This window comes from Talpa occidentalis, unplaced genomic scaffold (assembly GCF_014898055.3).
Source record: "Talpa occidentalis isolate TD23 unplaced genomic scaffold, MPIMG_talOcc4v2.1 talOcc4.15, whole genome shotgun sequence".
Taxonomy (NCBI): domain Eukaryota; kingdom Metazoa; phylum Chordata; class Mammalia; order Eulipotyphla; family Talpidae; genus Talpa; species Talpa occidentalis.
Window position 1 is genome coordinate 44,607,886 of NW_023601543.1, and position 20,729 is coordinate 44,628,614.

At 40.8% G+C, this 20,729-nt stretch overlaps 1 protein-coding gene and 1 pseudogene across 1 annotated transcript in view; one reads left to right on the forward strand and one right to left on the reverse strand.

The window, feature by feature from the left end:
* Window positions 1–1,508: 1,508 nt before the first annotated feature.
* Window positions 1,509–8,916, reverse strand: LOC119245621 (liprin-alpha-1-like; annotated as a pseudogene).
* The window catches only part of PHKA1 (phosphorylase kinase regulatory subunit alpha 1), a 110,125-nt gene continuing 98,127 nt past the window's right edge, over window positions 8,732–20,729 (forward strand). Inside the window, exons 1-4 of the mRNA XM_037511643.2 lie at window positions 8,732–9,023; window positions 9,734–9,892; window positions 12,689–12,736; window positions 15,184–15,352. Of these exons, the coding sequence (XP_037367540.1) occupies window positions 8,946–9,023; window positions 9,734–9,892; window positions 12,689–12,736; window positions 15,184–15,352 (454 nt within the window). The 5' untranslated portion in view covers window positions 8,732–8,945. The remainder of the gene's footprint in view (window positions 9,024–9,733; window positions 9,893–12,688; window positions 12,737–15,183; window positions 15,353–20,729) is intronic.

Below are 20,729 nucleotides of genomic sequence, written 5' to 3' on the forward strand. Positions count from 1 at the left end.
TCAAACTATACTACAAAGCCATAATCATCAAAACTGCATGGTATTGGAACAAGAACAGACATACAGACCAATGGAATCGAATAGAAAATCCAGAAATAAACCCACAGATTTATGGTCAACTAATCTTTGACAAAGGAGCAAAGACTATGCATTGGAGCAAAGAAAGTTTGTTCAATAAATGGTGCTGGGAAAACTGGGTCGCTACATGCAAAAGAATGAAGCTTGACCACTACCTCACACCATACACAAAAATCAACTCAAAATGGATTAAAGAACTAGACATAAGACCTGAAACCATAAAATACATAGAAGGAAATATAGGCGAAACACTACGGGATTTGCACATCAAAGACATCTTTACAGACACATCACCCAAAGCAGTGATAGTGAAGAGAAAGATAAACAGCTGGGACTACATCAAATTAAAGAGCTTCTGCACAGCAAAAGAGACAATAACAAAAACAAAGAGAAACCCCACCAACTGGGAGAACATTTTTGCACCCAACACTAATGATAAAGGACTGATCACAAAAATCTGCAAAGAGCTGATGAGACTCAGCAACAACAAAAGAAAATAATCCAGTCAAAAAATGGGCAGAAGAGCTAAAAAGAAACTTCTCTGAAGAGGAAATGCAAATGGCCAACAGATATATGAAAAAATGTTCAACATCACTTGTAATCAGGGAAATGCAAATCAAAACTACCATGAGATACCATCTCACACCAGTGAGAATGGCACATATTAAAAAACTAGCAACAACAAATGTTGGCGAGGATGTGGAGAAAAAGGAACTCTTGTGCACTGTTGGTGGGAGTGCAAACTGGTCCAACCACTATGGAGAGCTGTGTGGAGATTTCTGACCTACTAAACATAGAGCTTCCATATGATCCAGCAATTCCACTCCTAGTATTTACCCAAGGGACACAGAAACATCAATTCCAAAGAGCACCTGCACTCCTATGTTTATAGCAGCACTGTTTACAATAGCTAAGCTTTGGAAACAACCCAAATGCCAAAAATAGATGACTGGATCAAGAGATGTGGTACATATATACCATGGAATATTACTCAGCATTCAAAAAAGATAAACACATGCAATTTGCAGCAACATGGATGGCACTGGAAGGGATCATGCTCAGCGAAATAAGCCAAAAAGAAAAAGAAAAATACCGGATGGTCTCACTCATAGCAGGAATCTAGAAACTTAAATAAGGGACCAGGAAAATGAATATAAGAAAGTGAAAATCAAAAATCAACAAAAAAACTATGAACCAGAGACACTTTTGGGGGGTGGGGGGGGGGAGGGGAAGGATGGGGTCAGAATGGGGCGTTTGCAATTGTATGGGGGAATATAAAAATAAAATTTAATATTTAAAAAAAAAAAAATTAAAAAAAAATAAATCTAAAAAAAAAAATTCCATTGAATTCTAAAATGCAGTCTTTGTTGCATTCAAAATGCTGAATAATCATCTGTAGAAGCACTGTGGGTAATCAATAGGAGGAGGTTTCAGTAGAAATAAATCCTGACTGTAGCAGAATCCAACCTCTGTGTTCCTGATACTTTGCTGTCCAGCTGCATTTTCTTTGGCTGCACAGAGAGTGAGGACAGAAAGTTATCCAGAGGGTGCAAGGAGAGTCTCTGTTGACCCAGTAGCAATGCCACAAATGTCCTTGAGTATAAATTTTTTCCAAGTAGGTACTCTCCTAAGGCACCATCATCTTTATTGAACCACCTCTTAATGCCTATCACCAAAAGGTTGTTAAATTGTCTTTCCAGGACAGCACAAACCTGTGTGTTCTGCACAGGGATCTAGAGTGCCAGGGCACTGAAACAGAAGGTGTTGTCTTAGGATATATGTGTACCATTAATGCCATTCTCTATGAGTTTGTTTGCATATTCTTGAATACCAATCAGTAAGCTCCAATGAATAACTCAATCATTGCTCCAAACAAGTACATCTTTTAAAATTTGTTTTATTTCATTCCAGCTTTGGTCTTTTTCTTTCCACCTCTTCTCGGTCACAATTTAACCTTTGCAGGTGTTACAGTTCCTGACCCAAAAGAGTGGGTCCTTTGCTCTCTAGGGAAAGAATTCACCAGAGAGCACTAGGTTTAGTTGAGCCAGGCAAGGCTTTATCAGGGACTCACGTATGAGGGTGCCAGTGCTGGAAAGGAGAATTTAGCCTGGCCCCAAGATAGGAATTAGGAAGAGATATAAGGTGGGGAGGAGGAGAGCAGTATCACAAATTGTTCTGGAATGGGCTGTGCCTGGGCATACACGGACAGAGTACATTCCAACCGCACATGGGGGCTCTCGGTCTTCTCCCACCAGGAAACTGTGAGATAGTAATTAAGATCTAACATTTTAGTCTAGCAGAGCACCTATGATCAGTGTGGTAGGCCAAACTGAACAAGCCTCCCAGTCCATTATTTAGTCCACCTGCTCTAACAGGACTTGGGGAAACTCTTAACCTACTGGCTCCAAATTCCGTTTACCTAGGCTTTCTCATATAATTCCACGCTGGAAACTGTTTCTGTGAAAACTTTCAACCATTTTCAGTTGCCCTTGAAGAGCTGTCTTTGCCAAGTGATCCAGCATCCAACCATCAACAAAGCAGTCCATGAAGTAGCTGCAGTACTGCAGAGCGCCAGGTTGGGGAGCCACTCATTGCGGATCCACTTATGGTTCATATGCCTGTTATGTGAAGGTTGTTACTGACTTAGGAGGGATTCAGGCACTCGTCAGGGACATGATTCTTGAATCACTAGCCTTAGTTTCAGCCTGTGCAGAGGGTTACTGATGCAGATATCATGTTGCATCTCGGTTTTTGACAGGGAGGACATGCTAGCCTGGCTTTTCACATTCGCTTAGCCATCAGCAACATACCAGGTAGGCATCTTAACCCAGAACTCTAGCCAAATAACAGGTAATCCATCTAATTATACAAAAGGTAAACCTTATTATCTCTGGGCTTTCTTGATCAACTAATGCTTTTTTTTTTGAAGCTTAGGAGTGCATTCAACCTGTCCTCACAATTTGCTGAGTCCCAAGGCACCTTGAAATACTGTCTCTAAAACACCAGCGTATTCCAAAGACTCCTTGCTGGCACGTTGAGTCCTGCCCTTTTCTTTCTTGCCAAACAGGTGGCAAATAGACTTGATGCCCCTTTTCTCTGAGGTTCCAGATCTGGAGCATCTCTGCTTTCCTCAAAGTCAAGTTTATTGTTTTCAAGTTTATTGCTGAGGTGCTGCACAGAGGTGGCTTCATGCTGTGCTTCAAGGGGGTATTTTTCTAGAGTAGTTATTCTCTCTACCATGTATTCCTTTTGGGCCATGACTTCACTACCTTCTTGTTACAATGTTATATTTATTTCTTCAGACTTGATGAGATGTTTTCTAGCAGTTGCCTGATCTTTCCAGCTCTGACATCAAGCTGGGAGGACAGCCAGACATTCTTTTATCTGGCTCTGTTCTCTAGACTGTCAGTGATTTCCTGGAGCTCCATTACTTTAACAAGGTCTTCCATATATCTTTTTTAAATATTTTATTTTACATAATTCTTACATCATTTTTCATTTTTGCACAGTGTATGCACTTTCATTTTGGTTATATTCCCCATACAATTGCATCCCCCCTTATTTTGACCCTAATCCCTCCTCTCCTCCCCACCTCCTCTGGTTTATAGTTGTATGTTGATTTTGATTTTTTTCTTTATTATAATTAATCTTATTCCTGGTCCCTTATTTAGGTTTTCTAAACTCCTACTATGAGTGAGACCATCTGGTATTTTTCTTTTTCTTTCTGGCTTATTTCACTGAGCATGATCCCTTCCAGCTCCATCCATGTTGCTGCAAATTGCATGAGTTTATCTTTTTTTGATTGCTGAGTAGTATTCCATTGTGTATATGTACCACATCTTCTTGATCCAGTTATCTATTTTTGGGCATTGGGGTTGTTTCCATAGCTTAGCTATTGTAAATAGTGCTGCTATAAACATAGGGGTGCAGGTGCCCTTTGGAATTAATGTTTCTGTGTCCTTTGGGTAAACACCTAGGAGTGGAATTGCTGGATCACATGGAAGCTCTATCCCGAGTAGGTCAAGAAATCTCCACACAGCTCTCCATAGTGGTTGGACCAGCTTGCACTCCCACCAGCAATGCAGGAGAGTTCCTTTTTCTCCACAACCTCGCCAACATTTGTTATTGCTAGTTTTTTTAATATATGCCATTCTCACTGGTGTAAGATGGTATCTCATTGTAGTTTTGATTTGCATTTCCCTGATTACAAGTGATGTTGAACATTTTTTCATATGCCTGTTGGCCATTTGCATTTCCTCTTTGGAGAAGTTTCTTTTTAGCTCTTTTCCCCATTTTTTGACTGGATTATTTTCTTTGTTTTTGTTGAGTCTCATCAGCTCGCTGTAGATTTTTGTGATCAGTCCTTTATCTTAAAAAGCTGGCTCAAAGTAAAAAAAAAAAAGCCAAAAAAAAAGCCATCATAAGATCTTTTTCCATTCATATTTGGTGTATTTTCTTGTGCATGGTTTATGTCAAGCATCCCAATTGTTAGTGTGTTTTGTTCTGATTATTCTATGAGCATGTCAATAGAGGCACACAAAGCTACAAAAACAAAACAAATAACTCAGTCAAAAAATGGGCAGAAGGAGGGGCCTCCCCGGTGGCACAGGGTTGAGCACTGGGTTGCGAAGCTGCCCGCAGCCTCCGCAGTGCTGGTTCAATCCCCAGCCATGGGCGAGGGTCCCACATGGCTCACAGACCTCTCCTGCCGCCCGCTGTTCGCATCAGCAGTGTATTTCCTCAGTCCGCCTGTTCTGTTCTCCTCTCTGGCTCTGGTGAATCCTCTCACCCTCCTGCGCTTCTGACTGTACCCAGTGCTTGTATAAATAAATAAATAAATCTTTAAAAAAAATGGGCAGATACTTCTGCAAAGAAGACATACAGTCTGTAAACAGGCACATCAAAGAATGCTCACTATCACTTACCATCAAGGAAATGTAAACCAAGACCACAATGACATACCATCTCATACCGGTGAGAATGGCACATATCAAAAAAAAAACAGAAATAATAAGTGCTGGCAAGGATGTGGGGGAAAGGGAACCCTCCTACACTGCTGGTGGGAATGTAGACTAGTTCAGCCCTTACCAAAAGCAGTATGGAGGCATCTCAAAACATTGAAAATGGATTGACTCAGTAATTCCACTCTTAGGCATCTACTAAAAAAAATTAAAAACACCAATTTGCAAAGAAACCTGTACTTCTGTGTTCATAGCGGCACTATTTATTGTACAATAGCTAAATTATGGAAACACCCTAAGTGGCCCCAAACAGATGAGTGGATCAAGATGTGGTATAGGGCCTCCCCTGGTGGTGCAGCGGTTGAGCGGCTGCCCGCAGCCTCTGCAGCGCCAGTTTGATCCCCGGCCACCAGCGAGGGTCCCATTAAAAAAAAAAAAAAGATGTGGTATATATACACAATGGAATATTATTCAGAGATCAAAAAAGATAAACTCATGCCATTCACCATAACGTGGATGGAGCTGAAAGGGATAATGCTAAGAAAAATAAGTCAGAAGGAGAAAGATGAATACTAGATGGTGTCACTAATATGTGGAATATAGAATAGCTAAACTAAGAGTCAGATAAAGACAAACTTAAAAACTCAACTCTTGAAAGCTGACTATAGAACTGAAGCATCCAGAAGTGGGGAGGGGTGGCGGAGAATTAAGAATAAAGAGAGAAAGAAGCATGATGGACTGTGGGTGATTTGGTGGTGGGTATACCTGATGGGGATATCCAAATATTACCTCAATTAAAAATAAATAAAAATTTAAAAGTATGAGTCAAGAATTCTATATTTGGAAAAACTAATCTTTAAAAATGAGGGCGGGCCTCCCCTGGTGGCGCAGCGGTTGAGCTCTGGGTTGTGAGGCTGCCCGCAGCCTCTGCAGCTCCAGTTCGATCCCCAGCCACCGGCGAGGGTCCCACAAAAAAAAATGAGGAAAACATTAAAATATATCTCCATAAATGAAAGCTGAGGGGGTATACAGCCATTAGACTTTCCCAACAAGAAGTGCTAAAGGGCGAGGTTGAGTTGAAAGGATGCTAAAGAGAAACTCAAGATTTTATGAAGTTATAAATATTTCTATTAAAGGTAAATGGGCAATTGCGAGAATAAGGGAATAGCTAAGCGAACTGTGGGCCATCTACAAGAAAGAAAACTAATGTAGACTTTAAAATAAAATGCAAAACTGTGGAAAATACTTATAAAATGTGAAATTTAAAAATTTTTGGATGTTTAAAATTTTGTTTGATTGAAACTCCCAGGTGATATAAGGAAAGAAAGATAAATATTCCCAGGCCCTTGGAAACATCTGTGAGTTAAACTATAAAATCAATATACAGCATCTCAAATGAGTAAATCACCTTGAAGAAATATGGCTTCCAGACTGGCAGTAACTTGGCTGATGTTTTTGACATATCTAAAAATGAAGGTGTCATACTCTGATTTCTCTTCGGATCATATAAATCTTTCACTTTTTTAAAAACGAAGGTGTCAGTGACTCATGGAAGCATAGAAAAGGGAGAATCTGTGACTGCCAACATGAACAGAACAGACTGGTGTGCCTTAGTTTCTGTCTCTAAAATGGGGTTAATGGCAGTATCTATTTTAGTTATTGTATAAAATAACACTTAGTATGGAGTAAGATCTATGTATCATGAAAGGAGAGAAAGTGGTGGTCAAGCCAACATAATCTGTCACAGTACTATTTCTCATTACCAACCAGCATCCTGGTTTCCATACATCTGTTTCTCTTGAAGTAATGGGCATGAGTCAGCCTCCTTAGTTCCACCAATTCTGGGTCACAGAGGAGATCAAGCGTCTGAGGCTGCAGGACTGAAGGCCCAGCCTGGACTGAGATAGAAAGCAGCTGGGTAATGCCATCCAGCAATGTCTCTTATAGCCAATTAGTTACTTGTCTTGGTGACACCCTACCTTTGGCATTCCTAATCTATTCATCTTTCTAATTTATGGAGGGAGAGGAGAGAGAAGGCAGTTTAAAAAATAGAAAAAAAAATATTAACAGGTGTTTCTGTGTGTGAAAGAATTAAGGGTGATTTGTTTTACTTTTCTATACGTTACAAGTTTCCTTTAATGAGCTACTTTAAAATTTTAAAAGACATTTTGAAATGAAGGTGAGGTGAACGAAAAGATAGTGGCCTGGAGGGGGACAAGGGTGGAGAAACCCCTTTTGAGGCCACAGGCTGACGCAAAGCGTCAGCGAGTTACAGAGCAGGGAAGCTACAGGGCTACTTTCCCCCAAAGGAAGCAGCTTCCCCAGGCAAGATGTTTTTTCTCCGCCCCCGCACCCCCCCACCCACCCTGGACCTCGAAGTGGCTAGTTATTGGCCAGCCGCGCATTTACGCAGCTAGTGACTGCAATGGAAACTATTTGCTTGACTATTCTAAAAGTATCTGTCTATGTGGCCCTTGAACCTTAAAGTCCTAGACCTGAGTTCTCGAACATTCTGTCCTTCATCATCAACATTACCAAATATTTGCTAGTCAACTCCTAGGTGTCTGTCTTTATGCTAATTTGGGCGGCGGGTAGCGTGGGGGTTGGAACGAGGGGACATAAGAGGAGAGACTAAGTTTCGAGAAAAGGTAAATGAAAATGCAAAATCGCTGTGGTCTAGGTGAGGTGACTCAGAGTTGGAAAATGTGAAGGGTCAATCGGTCAAGTTCTCTTACCGCCCACAGAAAGGCGAGCTTTGCGAGGAGCGCGGGGTTTGCATCGGTGGAGATATGGGGGTGGGGGCCTGGGTCAGCAAACGCCGGAACAAAGGCCCTGGGCCGGACGGGCAGGGAAGCGGCAGGTTCTCGCGCGGGCGGTACCCGCCGGCGTCTTTTTCAGTCTCCCCTTCTCTCCTCACGCCCCCACCTCTTTCCGGCCGGCTCAGTCTTTGTCGCCTCAGCCCAGAGACCTACGCGTCCCCGGCCGGCCGCGCTCTCCCAAGCGGTTATACAACCTCCTCCAGCTCCCGCGGGGCCAGGCTCGCTCAGGCGCGGCCGCCCGGGGCGCTCGCTTCCTCAACTCGCCCAGAACCGCCTGGCCCAGAGGGAAGACTGGCCAGTTTCTGAGGAAAAAAGGACCCCGGGGAGTCCTCTCTGTTTGGGTGGGAGTGAAGTGTTTCATCCGAACTGTTGAGTCAAAAGTAGAAATGCTCCCTGACCTGCCACCCCCAAAACACAAACGCGCCTCTTTCCCTTTAGGGCTGAAGTGCCCTCGGTTCCTAAAACTAGCGGGGTTGGCGGACGCCGCGGCCTCTACGTCCTGCGCGCGCAGCAAGCGGGGAAAACTGTAAGCGCGCTGCGCCGCGTTTGGAAAACACGCCTGGAGGAAGCACACGTTCAAGGGGCGCCGCGTTCTCCGGGCGCGGGGGGCTGGGCGCGGGCGGGTGGGCGCCGTGGGCCCCCGGGGCGCCCAGCGCAGCTGCCAGGACCCGGGCGGCATGGGCCCGCCCCACGCCCGCGTCTCGCGCAAGGTGGAGGCGGTGCCGCGGGCTTGACCTGCCGCCAGTGGCGACGCGGAAGGCTCTGGGCCGCGGCGGCTCCAGGGGTCGCGCGGCGGCTGTAGCCGCCCCGCGCGGAGACCCGACGGGCGTAAGGGCGCGGGGAGAGGCGTCCGGGCGCAGGTTGGGGCCTCGGGCTGCGGAGCGGAGCGCTCGCGGGCGGGGGAAGCTCCGGAAGCCGCGGTTGCCTGGACGGCGGGCCCAGGCCTGAGTATTGGAAGGCCGCAGCCGGGCCGGGTTCTCGGGCTTTCCGCCGCCAGTAGAGCTGCGCTGGCGCCTCCTTCCTTGGAGGACCGAGGTCCCTGGTCGTCCCGAGCTCATTTCTCTAGAGCGGCTGGAGACGTGGCGCCATGAGGAGCCGCAGTAACTCAGGGGTCCGACTGGACAGCTACGCCAGGCTAGTGCACCAGACCATCCTGTGCCATCAAGTAAGTGAAGGGGTGTCACCTGTTACCGACGAGAGGCAGTCAAGGGGTGTCGCCTGTAACAATCGAGGACATGCGTTGTGACAGCTTAGACGGAGGCCCTGGGTGAATGGGTGAACGCGCGTGTGCACGTGTGTGTGTGTGTGTGTGTGTGTGTGTACGTACGTACACACACGTACCAGACTCCGGCACCCTCAGCCCCAAGCCGGAGCCTCGAGGCCATCTCCTCTATCCACCCTCTCCCCCAACATTTGGGCCCCAGGGACAGAATTGGAAGAGGTGTTGAAACTTCCTTACTGCCTTTGACACCCCCACCTAGGTTTGGGCATCATCTCCTTCCCCTCCTGCCAATGAAGAGAGAGAGGGACATTTGGCCCTCTGAAGAGTAGACTGCTGTGAACACCTGTACTGTTCATTTCATTTTTTTTTTTTTTGTATTTCTTTCATTTTGGTTTTACGTTGGTAGTTCATTCTTTCTAACTGGAGAGTTAAAACACCACCTTTCTTTTGATAATCCCCACATTTGCTAGGACTTCCATTAGCTCTTTCCCATCATTCAATGTAGCATTTGTGTGCATTTGGTCAGAAAAAGAGGAAGTTATAAAACAGCATTGGGGAAGTCAAAGACCAAAGTCCTAAGTAACCCATTTGATAGATTGTTTTTCCTAATATTAACACCCTACCTCCCTGTCCTCTTTTTCTTGGCTTTGCAGAATCCAGTGACTGGTTTGCTTCCAGCTAGCTATGATCAGAAAGATGCCTGGGTCCGGGATAATGTGTACAGCATCTTGGCTGTGTGGGGTTTGGGCCTGGCCTATCGGAAGAATGCCGACCGCGATGAGGATAAGGCAAAGGCCTATGAATTGGAGCAGGTACTAAGAATAACAATCTAAAGAGATGAGAATAGGGGGGCTAAAGGGGGTGGAAATATAGACCATCTGAGCTAAGAGAACTGTATTTTGCCTTTCCCCACCTTCCTGAAATTACATTTCAAACAGCTTTACTGTATTGTGCCCAGTTTGTTTTTGGTTTTGGGTTTTTTTTTTCCAGTGGAAACTTGAAACTTGCTGATTCAGGGGAAGAGGGCACAGTCTGTTCTGGTACAGTGGGAAATCCTCCTTGGGATCTTTCCTAAAATCTATAATCCTCCTTCTGAGTAAAAGTATTTTACAGTTTCTAGCATATTTATTCTCATTGAAATGAATGTAGAGGCAGGTATTTACCATTTTACTTTGCTTTTTAAAATGATAGGTAGTATTTGTATGAGGGTAACTCACACAGATTAGCTCACCTTCCCAACTAGGTAGAAGAACACACTGTTTATTTCTTGATTTTTATACTGCTTTCAAGTCTGTGTGTCTCCCCTCCCCCAAAGGGGGACAAAATAAGGTCAGAGTCAGCAGAGGCCTTTAAGCCAAACTTTTAAGGGCCTTCTCTCTGTAAAGAAGCATCTTTATAGAACTGTCTGGACACAGGATGCTGTGTCCTCTTGAATTACCAAGAAAATAATCTTTGAGGCTACATAGGACTCTTAATGTTGAAATACTCTGCTGTCAGTTGAAAAGTGTATGTGGGTTTTCATTAGTGTGAAAGAGTCTTTCTGCGCCCACTATTTTCTTAGTAGTTGCTTTCAGTTTTTCTTAGGCAATTTGAGCTCTAGTCTTCCTCTACAAATCAGAATATTGAGACGTGGTTATTTTTAAAGGCACCAACATATTTCGGGGCTGCAGTCCTTGCAATAAAGAAGTTTTGATGTGTTCTCTGCAACTGCAGACATTTGTTATTCCTTCAAGCTATTATTGACCGGTACTTAGGTCCACTAGGAAAAAAAATGATGAGTTTTTGCTTTAGCTCAGGAAGTACGGATCAATATTTTTATGACTTATAGAAATAATATATATAGTTATATGATCTGATATAGTCAGTACACAGATATCTAGACCCATACCCTCAAACAGAGTAGGTGAGAGGAGGATGTCACTTGGTTTGGTTAGAAGCCGTGGTGTATGAGTAGACATGCATAATTAATGCCAGCTAGTACACCTGGATAACAAAATGACAAGTTTGGGGGAACACAGAATATAGATACTTCCCCACATTCCTACCTCCCCATGCTTTTATTAAGTTTATTCTGACTTGGAAATTGCAACTTGAGAACAGAATGACTGCCAGTGGCCATTCCAGGAGCACGAAAGTGGATGGCAGTCAGAAATTCCCTACTGGGTCCATGATTTCCCAGACTTGATGTTTAAGTTAAAGAAAATGTAGATGGGAGTAGCAGAGCTAGATGGTAATGAGAGTTGAAAGGATGTGATAGCAACCTGTGAGTATGTGGTGACATGTAGAAGATAACCCAGAACTGAATAAAGTCTCCCCACAGAGTGAGGTGGTTTTGTTAAATGCTTTCTGTAACAAGGTGTTTTAAAGGACAGTCGCTTTCATTAGGATCAGAGTAATGATAGAGATTTTCTTGTAGGCATTGCACTCAGTCTCATTACTTTATCCTAAATACTTCATCCTCTAAAAGGTGATAAAAAGGTGTGCTACCTCTGTTCTTTTTCCCCTCCCTTCCCCCTACCCCTCCTCTTTTCTCTCCTCTCACTTTTTCCCTTGTTATGTAAGTGAAGGGGATCATTTGTAGACAAAAATTACTTAAGGGAACTCTCCCAAGGAAACACTTTATTTTTTCCTCAGTAAAAGGCTTTCTAAACAGAACATAATTTAACACTTAGCCTTATGCCTATTGCTTGTAGTCTCACTTGAATATTTTGAAGGAGCTACAGAATGAAGTGGCTCCTAGGTAGGTTAGTTGTCAGGGTTGTCCTGAAACCACCACTGAGGCAGCATTGCTTGGAGTAACCTGGTTGGATTCCTTTTGGATTGTGGAACAAAAAGCACAGTAAAATGGATGAGCTGTGTTCTTACAAAATATGTTGCCTACCCATGCCACAGTGATGCGTCCTTCTAGAATCCTGACCATACCATATTATAATAAATATAATTATTATTACTATATTATACCAACTAGTATAGTATATTATTACTAATTAGAATTTTAGATTGTTATGATTCGAAAACTAACTACTTTAGAAATTGCCAAGTCCTAGTAAGAGAAATAATGATGACCTGAGATTGAGTACGTTAGTATATTTTTATTTTCATGGAAGAGGAATTGAGTTGCACTAACATTCATCTTGTATAGATTCTGAATTGAAGTTCACTTTATTCTTTAGTGGAAATATCCAGATAAATATTTCTGTGGATTCTTAAAAATAAATCTTGCCTACTTTAGAAAAAATAAAAGTGATAATGTTGGCCTTTCTAAGCCATAGGATGTATTTTATATCCTTATCATTTTATATTTTTGAGCTGACTTGTCCCTTTTTGTCTGGGCAGAATTTCCTCTAATAGTTGCCTTATTTTTATATAAAACAGCGCTCAGGTTTTTTTTTTTTTTTTAACTTGGAGGAGTCATAAACTGCAGCTTTTGATTCCACTTTTAGCTACAATCTGCTCTTCTGTGTACCTATAAAGTAAATGCCATGTAAATAGGAACCCAGGGTAGGGTTACTTGTTCTCAAAAGGTCATGTACCAACTGCAGTTGCTGAGTAAGTGTTCTTGCATCTAGGGAGGTTTATAACAGTCTCATTTCCATTTATTTCTGCAGAGTGTAGTGAAACTAATGAGGGGACTGCTGCACTGCATGATGAGACAGGTATAGTATTGTTCATAACTCCCTCTCTAATGAAAGCACATTGTAATAGTATCTCTATGCTATAGGGAATGGTTAGAACTATTTTTTCTTTTTTTTTTTTTTTAAAGATTTATTTATTTATTTATACAAGCACTGGGTACAGTCAGAAGCGCTGGAGGGCGAGAGAATTCACCAGATCCAGAGTGGGGAGCAGAGCAGGCAGAAGGACCAAAGTACACTGCTGAGGGGAGCAGCGGGTGGCAGGAGAGGTCTGCGTGCCATGTGGGACCCTCCTCTGGTGGCCAGGGATGGAACTGGCGCTGCAGAGGCTGCGGGCAGCTTCGCAACCCAGCGCTCAACCGCTGCGCCACCGGGGAGGCCCAGCATATTTTTTCAATTTCACAAATAGTACATTACTAATTTCAGAAAATTTGTTGAATTGTGCGGAGAAATGTCACCCATGATTTCAGCACTAAGTTACCACTGAATGTTTCCATTCAGTCTCTTTTTTCCTCTACAATGGATTTTTTCATATGCTTCATCACTACTCTACATGCAGTTATGTATATTGAGTAAAATACAGGTCTGTGAGTCTTCATCTGAAACCCTTGGGACCAGATAAATTTTAGAATTCAGAATTTTTCACAATTTAAAATGCTGTATATGTAGCATGTGCTACATATTATGTTATGCCATCAGCAGGTCCAGAACAGCACTCTATCAAAAGCCATTATTCTTTCTATAGAGAAACCTATATTTTCACACTAAGTGTAAATAAGGACTACAAATAGGTCCATAACAATCAGGTGTTGTCACCAAATGGACTTTGGGGCAAAAATTAGAGGAAAAATCTTGGGAAGTGTTTCAGAGTTTTTAAAGATTGGAGCTAAGGAATGGGAACTTAGTCTCCTTGCACTAATTTACGTTTTTTTCTGACCTTGAATGAAGTTGAGTGTCCTCTCATCTGTAGACTGAAAATTTGCATTTCCTTTTCTGTGAGGTGTCTTTTCTGATCCTTTGCCTATTTTTCTTTTGGGCTGTCTTTTTCTTACTTGGTTCAGGAGTTCCTGTACATTATGGATATTAATTCTTTGTCACACACTGCAAATCTATTTTAATAGTCTATCGTTTATGTCTTGGGTTTATGATATTTTTTCCATTCAAAAATGTTTTACTTTTATCCTAAGAGATCTTAATGCATGTTGCAGACATTAAATCTGAAATGATTTTCTTGAGATTTTATTAGAAGAAATTGAGGCCCAGCCTGATAAAGTGGCCATCCATAGGCACACAACAAGTAGAAGGAAATCACTTCCAGACTTCTATGCTCTCTCTTTTGGGCTATCTCATGACCATGATTTCTTCCTGCCAACCCCTCTTGCTATATTTTTGTATTTAAGGTATTTTTATTTTCTACTTTACCAAATAGGTTAATAAAGTCACTAATTTCATGAATCATATTAAAAGATCCAATAGTTACTATCATATATCAGATACACACTTAATCAAATCTGTTTTCTCCATTGCAGGATGTTTCCTTTCTGGCCTCTGTTTCAACTTTTTATATCTTTTTTTTCAGTCACTCCATGTATCTCCAGCTCTTTTCATTACTCCTTCAAAATATATATCCTTTTTTTCTAATTTACCTCAAAATTCCTACCTCTGTTTCATGACCAAATGTATCTTTTTCATTACTCATTTTTTACAAAGTTGTTCTGACTCAATCACGGGTGGCAAAACAAATATGTAAAAAATGAAAGAGAGGTAATGAGTAGGAAAAGCTGTTTTTTTTTAAATTTTTGTCAAGAATTTACTTAGCTTATTAACTCCAATGAATTAATTTTTTTATTTTTTAATTATTTTTTAAATTTTGTATATTTTTATATCATTTTTCATTTTTGCACAATGCATGCGGGGAGGGGTGGGAAAAGCTGGTTTTGACTGGTATTATTTTCCAATTACATTACTTAAATTAAAAACAGCAGCAGGGCCTCCCCAGTGGCGCAGTGGTTGAGCGCTGGGTTGCGAAGCTGCCCGCGGCCTCTGCGGTGCCGGTTCGATCCCCGGCTGCTCCCCGGCCATTGGAGGAGGTCCCACATGGCGCGCAGACCTCTCCTGCCGCCCGCTGCTCCCCTCAGCAGTGTACTTCGGTCCTTCTGCCTGCTCTGCTCCCCGCTCTGGCTTTGGTGAATTCTCTCACCCTCCCGCGCTTCTGACTGTACCCAGTGCATGTATAAACAAAACAAACAAACAAACAAATAAATAAATAAAACATGCCTCTATTAAAAAAAAATAAAAACAGCAGCAACATACTGTGTAGTTGTATTAGTGTAGGAAAAAAGAGGTAGCAGTGCATTTTGAACATTGACAATTGCCTGATGACCTAATGCAACAATATGTGTCAGTATGGAAGTATGGTGAGTGGGTTGATTTTTATGCATATACTTCTTTTACTGTTTTTGTTTCAGGTGGATAAAGTAGAATCCTTCAAGTATAGTCAGAGTACCAAGGATAGCCTCCATGCCAAGTATAACACCAAAACTTGTGCTACTGTGGTGGGTGATGACCAGTGGGGACACTTGCAGTTGGATGCTACCTCTGTGTACCTGCTCTTCTTAGCACAAATGACTGCTTCAGGTTAGTACAAGGACAGAAATACCAGCGCCTCTGCCGCGTGAAGCACTTGTTCTGGCACATGTGACTTCTCTAAGGTTTTTAGAAAACCGAAAACAACATACCTGTTTACATTGCTCAAAGATGCCTATTGGAAACATAATATTTTGCAAATTTCATTTTGTATCTTTGAGGCCTAGTTAATATTCTTTTACATTGAGAGACAAGTCTGGGGTACTGAATAATATATTTAAAAGCTAAGAACCAGGAAATCTGTTGTAGATTTTCTCTAGACAGGTATTTTTCTTTTATTAATCCTCAGTTACCATGAGATTGGAAAGAAGAACTAGGGATTATTGCTTGTTATTATACTGTGCACTGAAAAATTGTGGTTAATACCAACATAAATTGAATTACCTACTTTATACTGCTCTATTATATAAGAATAGCATTATAAGAATATATTATAAGAAAGCATCTAAATTTTATTAAGAGAATTTAGGAATCAGAATTCAAATCTCTTTTTTTAAATTATTGAATAATAAGCCTTTTCAGATGATTTTATTACCTTTAGGTACTTTACCTGAAAAAGGGAAGTGTAAGAAATAGCATAATTTCCCTTTATTTCTCCTAAATTGGGGCGAACTATAAATCCAGTTATACTCAGTTTGGAAACTAAACAGGACCTTTGCTAGCTCATCCTGAGTAAATAAATGTACTTCTCATAATATCACATTTTTTAGATTTCAATTTCTTTATCTTCCTATCTCGTTATAGTATTCTTTGGTACTAAGGATATTCAGGATGGGAATTCCCCCAGAATATTCTTCCTCTTTTCTTGCATAAATAAATACCTGATAATAAAGCCTTTTCCCTCTCCTAGAGCACATAGCCTGGAAACTGAATAACCTTTTCTTGAAATTATAAACTAGCTAACCACTTACTTCCTCTGTGAATGGTGTATGTTTTGGTTTTATTTATTTAAAAAGAATGACAGTTATAACTCCATTTCTAATATTCCTTTAATGCCAAACCTGGAGTTTTTCTACAAGGCAAACAATATTTAAATCTCTCTTATAGTTTTTCATTTTGAGCTCAGAAAGGAAGCAGAAATACACAGAGGATGTTTTTGAGAGACGTTTGCTTATTCAAGAAATGTTTGTTGAGTCCTGACTTAACATTTGATTTTCACCCCAATGAGCTCACTCTGATAGGTACTTGGAACAAGTTAGATATTATTTGATCAGGACTTTGAAGAATACGTAGAAATTCACAAGTCAGAAAAGATAAGGGAATAGCATGACTACTATACAGAATTTTTAAAGGCATTGGTCACCAAGGTAAGACTAAACTTCTATGGTTAGAGGGTAAGATAAATCTGGAAAAACAGAAAAAGATGAAGCTAGAAAGTTAGGACTAGCTGTTAAGGACTCATGTACCTTACTAAATAGTTTGGAGTTAAGTATGTAGTTAGCAGACAGCCACTCAAGGTAGATAATCAAGAAAGTTTCAGATGATTCATTCTAGTAGCAGGAGGATAGATTGGGGGGCGGAAATTAAAATGGAAGACTAGATAGGTTACTGAAATACTTTAGGTAAGAAATGATGTTGAGCTTATGTAAGGCACTTGCCTTAAGGATGAAAAGGATAGATGTGAGAGATAATCTTCATGGAAAATTTAGCAATTCTCTCCACATTTTTGAAATCTTAAATATCTCAACTTTGGTTAAAAGGGAGGCTTTAGACAAAAGCTGACTGTAAATTATGGTATGTTAGCATGGCGAGCTCCATGTATCCTTTCCCAACAAACAGGAGGCTGACCCATATGGCACAGCAGACCTCTCCTGTCTTGCCCTCTGCTCCCCTCATCAGTGTATTTCAGTTGATTTGCCTGTTCTGTTCCCCACTCTGTCTCTGGTGAATCTCTTGATCCCCCTGCCCTCCCCACCCCATGCCTTTGGCCTATATCCCAGTTCTAGTATACATACATAAATAAAATGAACCTTTTTAAAAAAATAATCATATATGGTAAAAATCGATTTAAAAGACTGAGGAGATCACAATGGACTATGGTTGAGGACTATGGGTGCTTTGGTGGTGGGAAAACTGTAGTGACCACACTTGAAGAGAGAAATCCCATATTGTGAAAAAACAAACAAGGGGGGGCCTCCCCGGTGGTGCAGCGGTTGAGCGCTGGGTTGCGAGGCTCCCTGCAGCCTCTGCAGCGCCGGTTCGATCCCTGGCTGCTCTCCAGCCACCGGAGGAGGGTCCCACATGGCGCGCAGACCTCTCCTGCCGCCCGCTGCTCCCCTCAGCAGTGTACTTCCGTCCTTCTGCCTGCTCCGCTCCCCGCTCTGGCTCTGGTGAATTCTCTCACCCTCCCGCGCTTCTGACTGTACCCAGTGCTTGTATAAATAAATAAATAAATAAATCTTTAAAAAAAAAAAAAACAAGGGTATAAAATAATGATATGTCATTAATAAAAATAAAAATTAAAAAAAGAAAATATCTGAAAAAACATTTTGGATGGTGTGAGTCTCATAGTAAGTGATCAATTAACTATTAACAATAAAAATATAAGACCAACCACTTACAGTCACCAAAAATTGTTCTTAAGGGCATGTAGCAAGTGGAAAAACATTTATTCCAGGAAATTTAAATCTTGGTTAAAAACAAGTGTGAGTGTGGTGTTTGGGCCATAACCTATTTCCTTGCCCCAAGCTCAACATGACAGATGCGCCATTTGACGTGGGTACAGCCAAGAATACAAGACTCCCTCTTCTCCCTAGCGTCTATTCTAGGACTATAATATCTCCCTGAGATAGGCAGGTTGCCAGCATTTCTCATCCTCTACAGCTCTGAATTGCAGAAGTTCTTGTTTAGATAGGAATAGCTAAGAGGTCTGGAACTCCCTTCCTACCCTCCAGTTTTACTTTTGGCATGGAAGTTTAATGCCAGGCAGAGCAGGTCAAGAATTGTAGGGCCCGATTGCACCTGGCCCACATTGCTAGTATTATGAGGTTTCACATTGGGAGAGGCAGGGTGAGAAGACTGAAGCTACTATTCTACCCAGCATCCTGTTTGTAAAGCAGGGGGTCTCAGTGCTGGAGAAGTGACCACAACTCACCCTGGAGCATTCACACAGAAATGTTTGCTTAGGTCAGAGGCAGGTCATAAGATCAGAAAGCTCCATAAGTCTTCCCAAAAGTACTGACTTTAATTGGAACAGAGTATGGGAAAGTGCAACCCTGAGGATACTGCACTCTCAAAAACAATGCTCATTTTTTGCTCTAAGCAATTAAGAGAAGGCTGAAGCTCAATAAAAACAATCTAAACCATAGACTAACCAGGAATGTTAACAGAACCAAGGAAAGAGAGAGCTAAAAAGACACTCCCTCGAGTTAGCAAAAGTGTCAAAGATTATCCTCAAACACAACCTGAAATGGGACTTGAATTTAATTCAATGAGACTGTGGAACAGTTAATGCATTGTATAAAATCATAGAGCAATCAGCTGGCAATTAGTGGAGATTAAGAGCTGGGTATGATACAAACAGAGGCAAATACTTAATAGATGATGGAAAGAGACAGTGCCTAAAACGAAAACCACTGACTTCCTGGAGTGACAGTGTGCATGACCAAGGCTATAGCCTCTGAGGAACCAAGTCAGAGGTTGTATACTGTGGGGAAAATAGATTTCACTGAAATAGTACAGCCACGTCCTTAAACAAGTAATCAAAAACAAGTCCCAGAGAGGACGCTATCAGTATCTATAAAGTTCCTACAGCATATTATCTAAAATAACCAGTTTCCAACAAAAATTTACGAGACATGCAAATAAACAGGAAAATCTGAGCCAACACACACAAAAAAGGCAGGTAACAAAAACTGCCATTGACAGGAAGCATTTGTTGAATTTAGAAACAAACATTTCAAAACAGTTACTATAAAATACCAAAAAAATCTAAAGACCATCATGTTTAAAGAAGAAATATATGATAAAAGTATTTCATGTTTTTATGAGTATGAATAAAGATATAAAAATGAGCCTAATGGAAATTCTGAAGCTGAAAAGTATAGTAACTAAAATGGGAAATTCACTAGAGTCTCAATAGATTTGAGCTGACAAGAAGAATCAGCACACTTGAAGATAAATCAGTAGAGATTATGTAGTCTGAAGAACAGAGAGAAGAAAAATAACAAAAATGAATAGAATCAGAGAGAAATATAGGATACCATTTAGAGCAGCAACTCATGAATAGTGAGAGTACCTAAAGGATAGTAAGGAGTAGAGAATATTTTCTTTTAAAGAAATAATGGCTGAAAACATATGTGATGAGAAATATTAATCTACATATCTCAGAAGCTCAGTGATCTCCCATGATTTCTGGGTGTGGGTAAACAGATCAACATCCAAATACATTACAGTAAAAATGTTAAAAGCCCCAAACAAACAGAACATCTTCAGCAATGTGACAAAAATGATTTGTCACATATAAGGGAACCCTAATAATATTATCAGCTAATTTCTCTTCAGAAAAAAAGGGAGGCCAGCAGGTAGTGGAATGATGTATAGAAAGGGCTGAAAAAGAATAGCTGTTAACCAAGAATCTTATATACAGCAAAACTATGTTTCAAAAAAATGAAGTAAAATAAACATATCCCCAGATAAATATAAAACAGAGAATCTGTTGCTTTTAGGCCTACCTAATGAGAATTATTAAAAGTTCTTTGAACTGTAATCAGGTGACCCTGGATTGTGATTTGAATCCACACACACAAAAACAGGCCACTGGTAAAATTAACTGTAAAATACAATATAGTTGCCTATTCTTTTTTATCTTAACTGATATAAAAATCAATTGTATAAAACAAAAATTGTATTGTATTTATAGTATGTAAAAATATAATATATTTAATAATAACAGAACTAAGGAGGTGGTTTGAAGCAAGCTATGTTGAATTAAGCAAATGATGCCAGATGGTAACTCAATCCACAGAAACAAATGGAGAGAACCAGAAAAGGTTATTTTAGAAGGTTAATATAAGAAATATAAATTTATAATTTCTCTTCGCTCAACTTCTTTAAAAGACAAAGTTGTGTAAAGCAATAATTGGATTGTTGAGTTGGTAACATATATACATAAAAAGGATTAAAAAGATATTTTCACAGCAACCATAAGAAAGCTAGATTAGTTAAACCATCTCACTAAAAATAGACCTTAAAATAAAAACTTACTAATATCGAAGAGTGGCATTTTAGAATAATTTAAGGTTCAGTTCATCAGGAAGGTATAACAATTAAATACATAACGAATACACTAAGGAAAAGCAGGCAGAATTGATGGTAGAATTCGACAATTTAACAATAGTCAGAGACTTCAATACCCTAATTTCAGTAA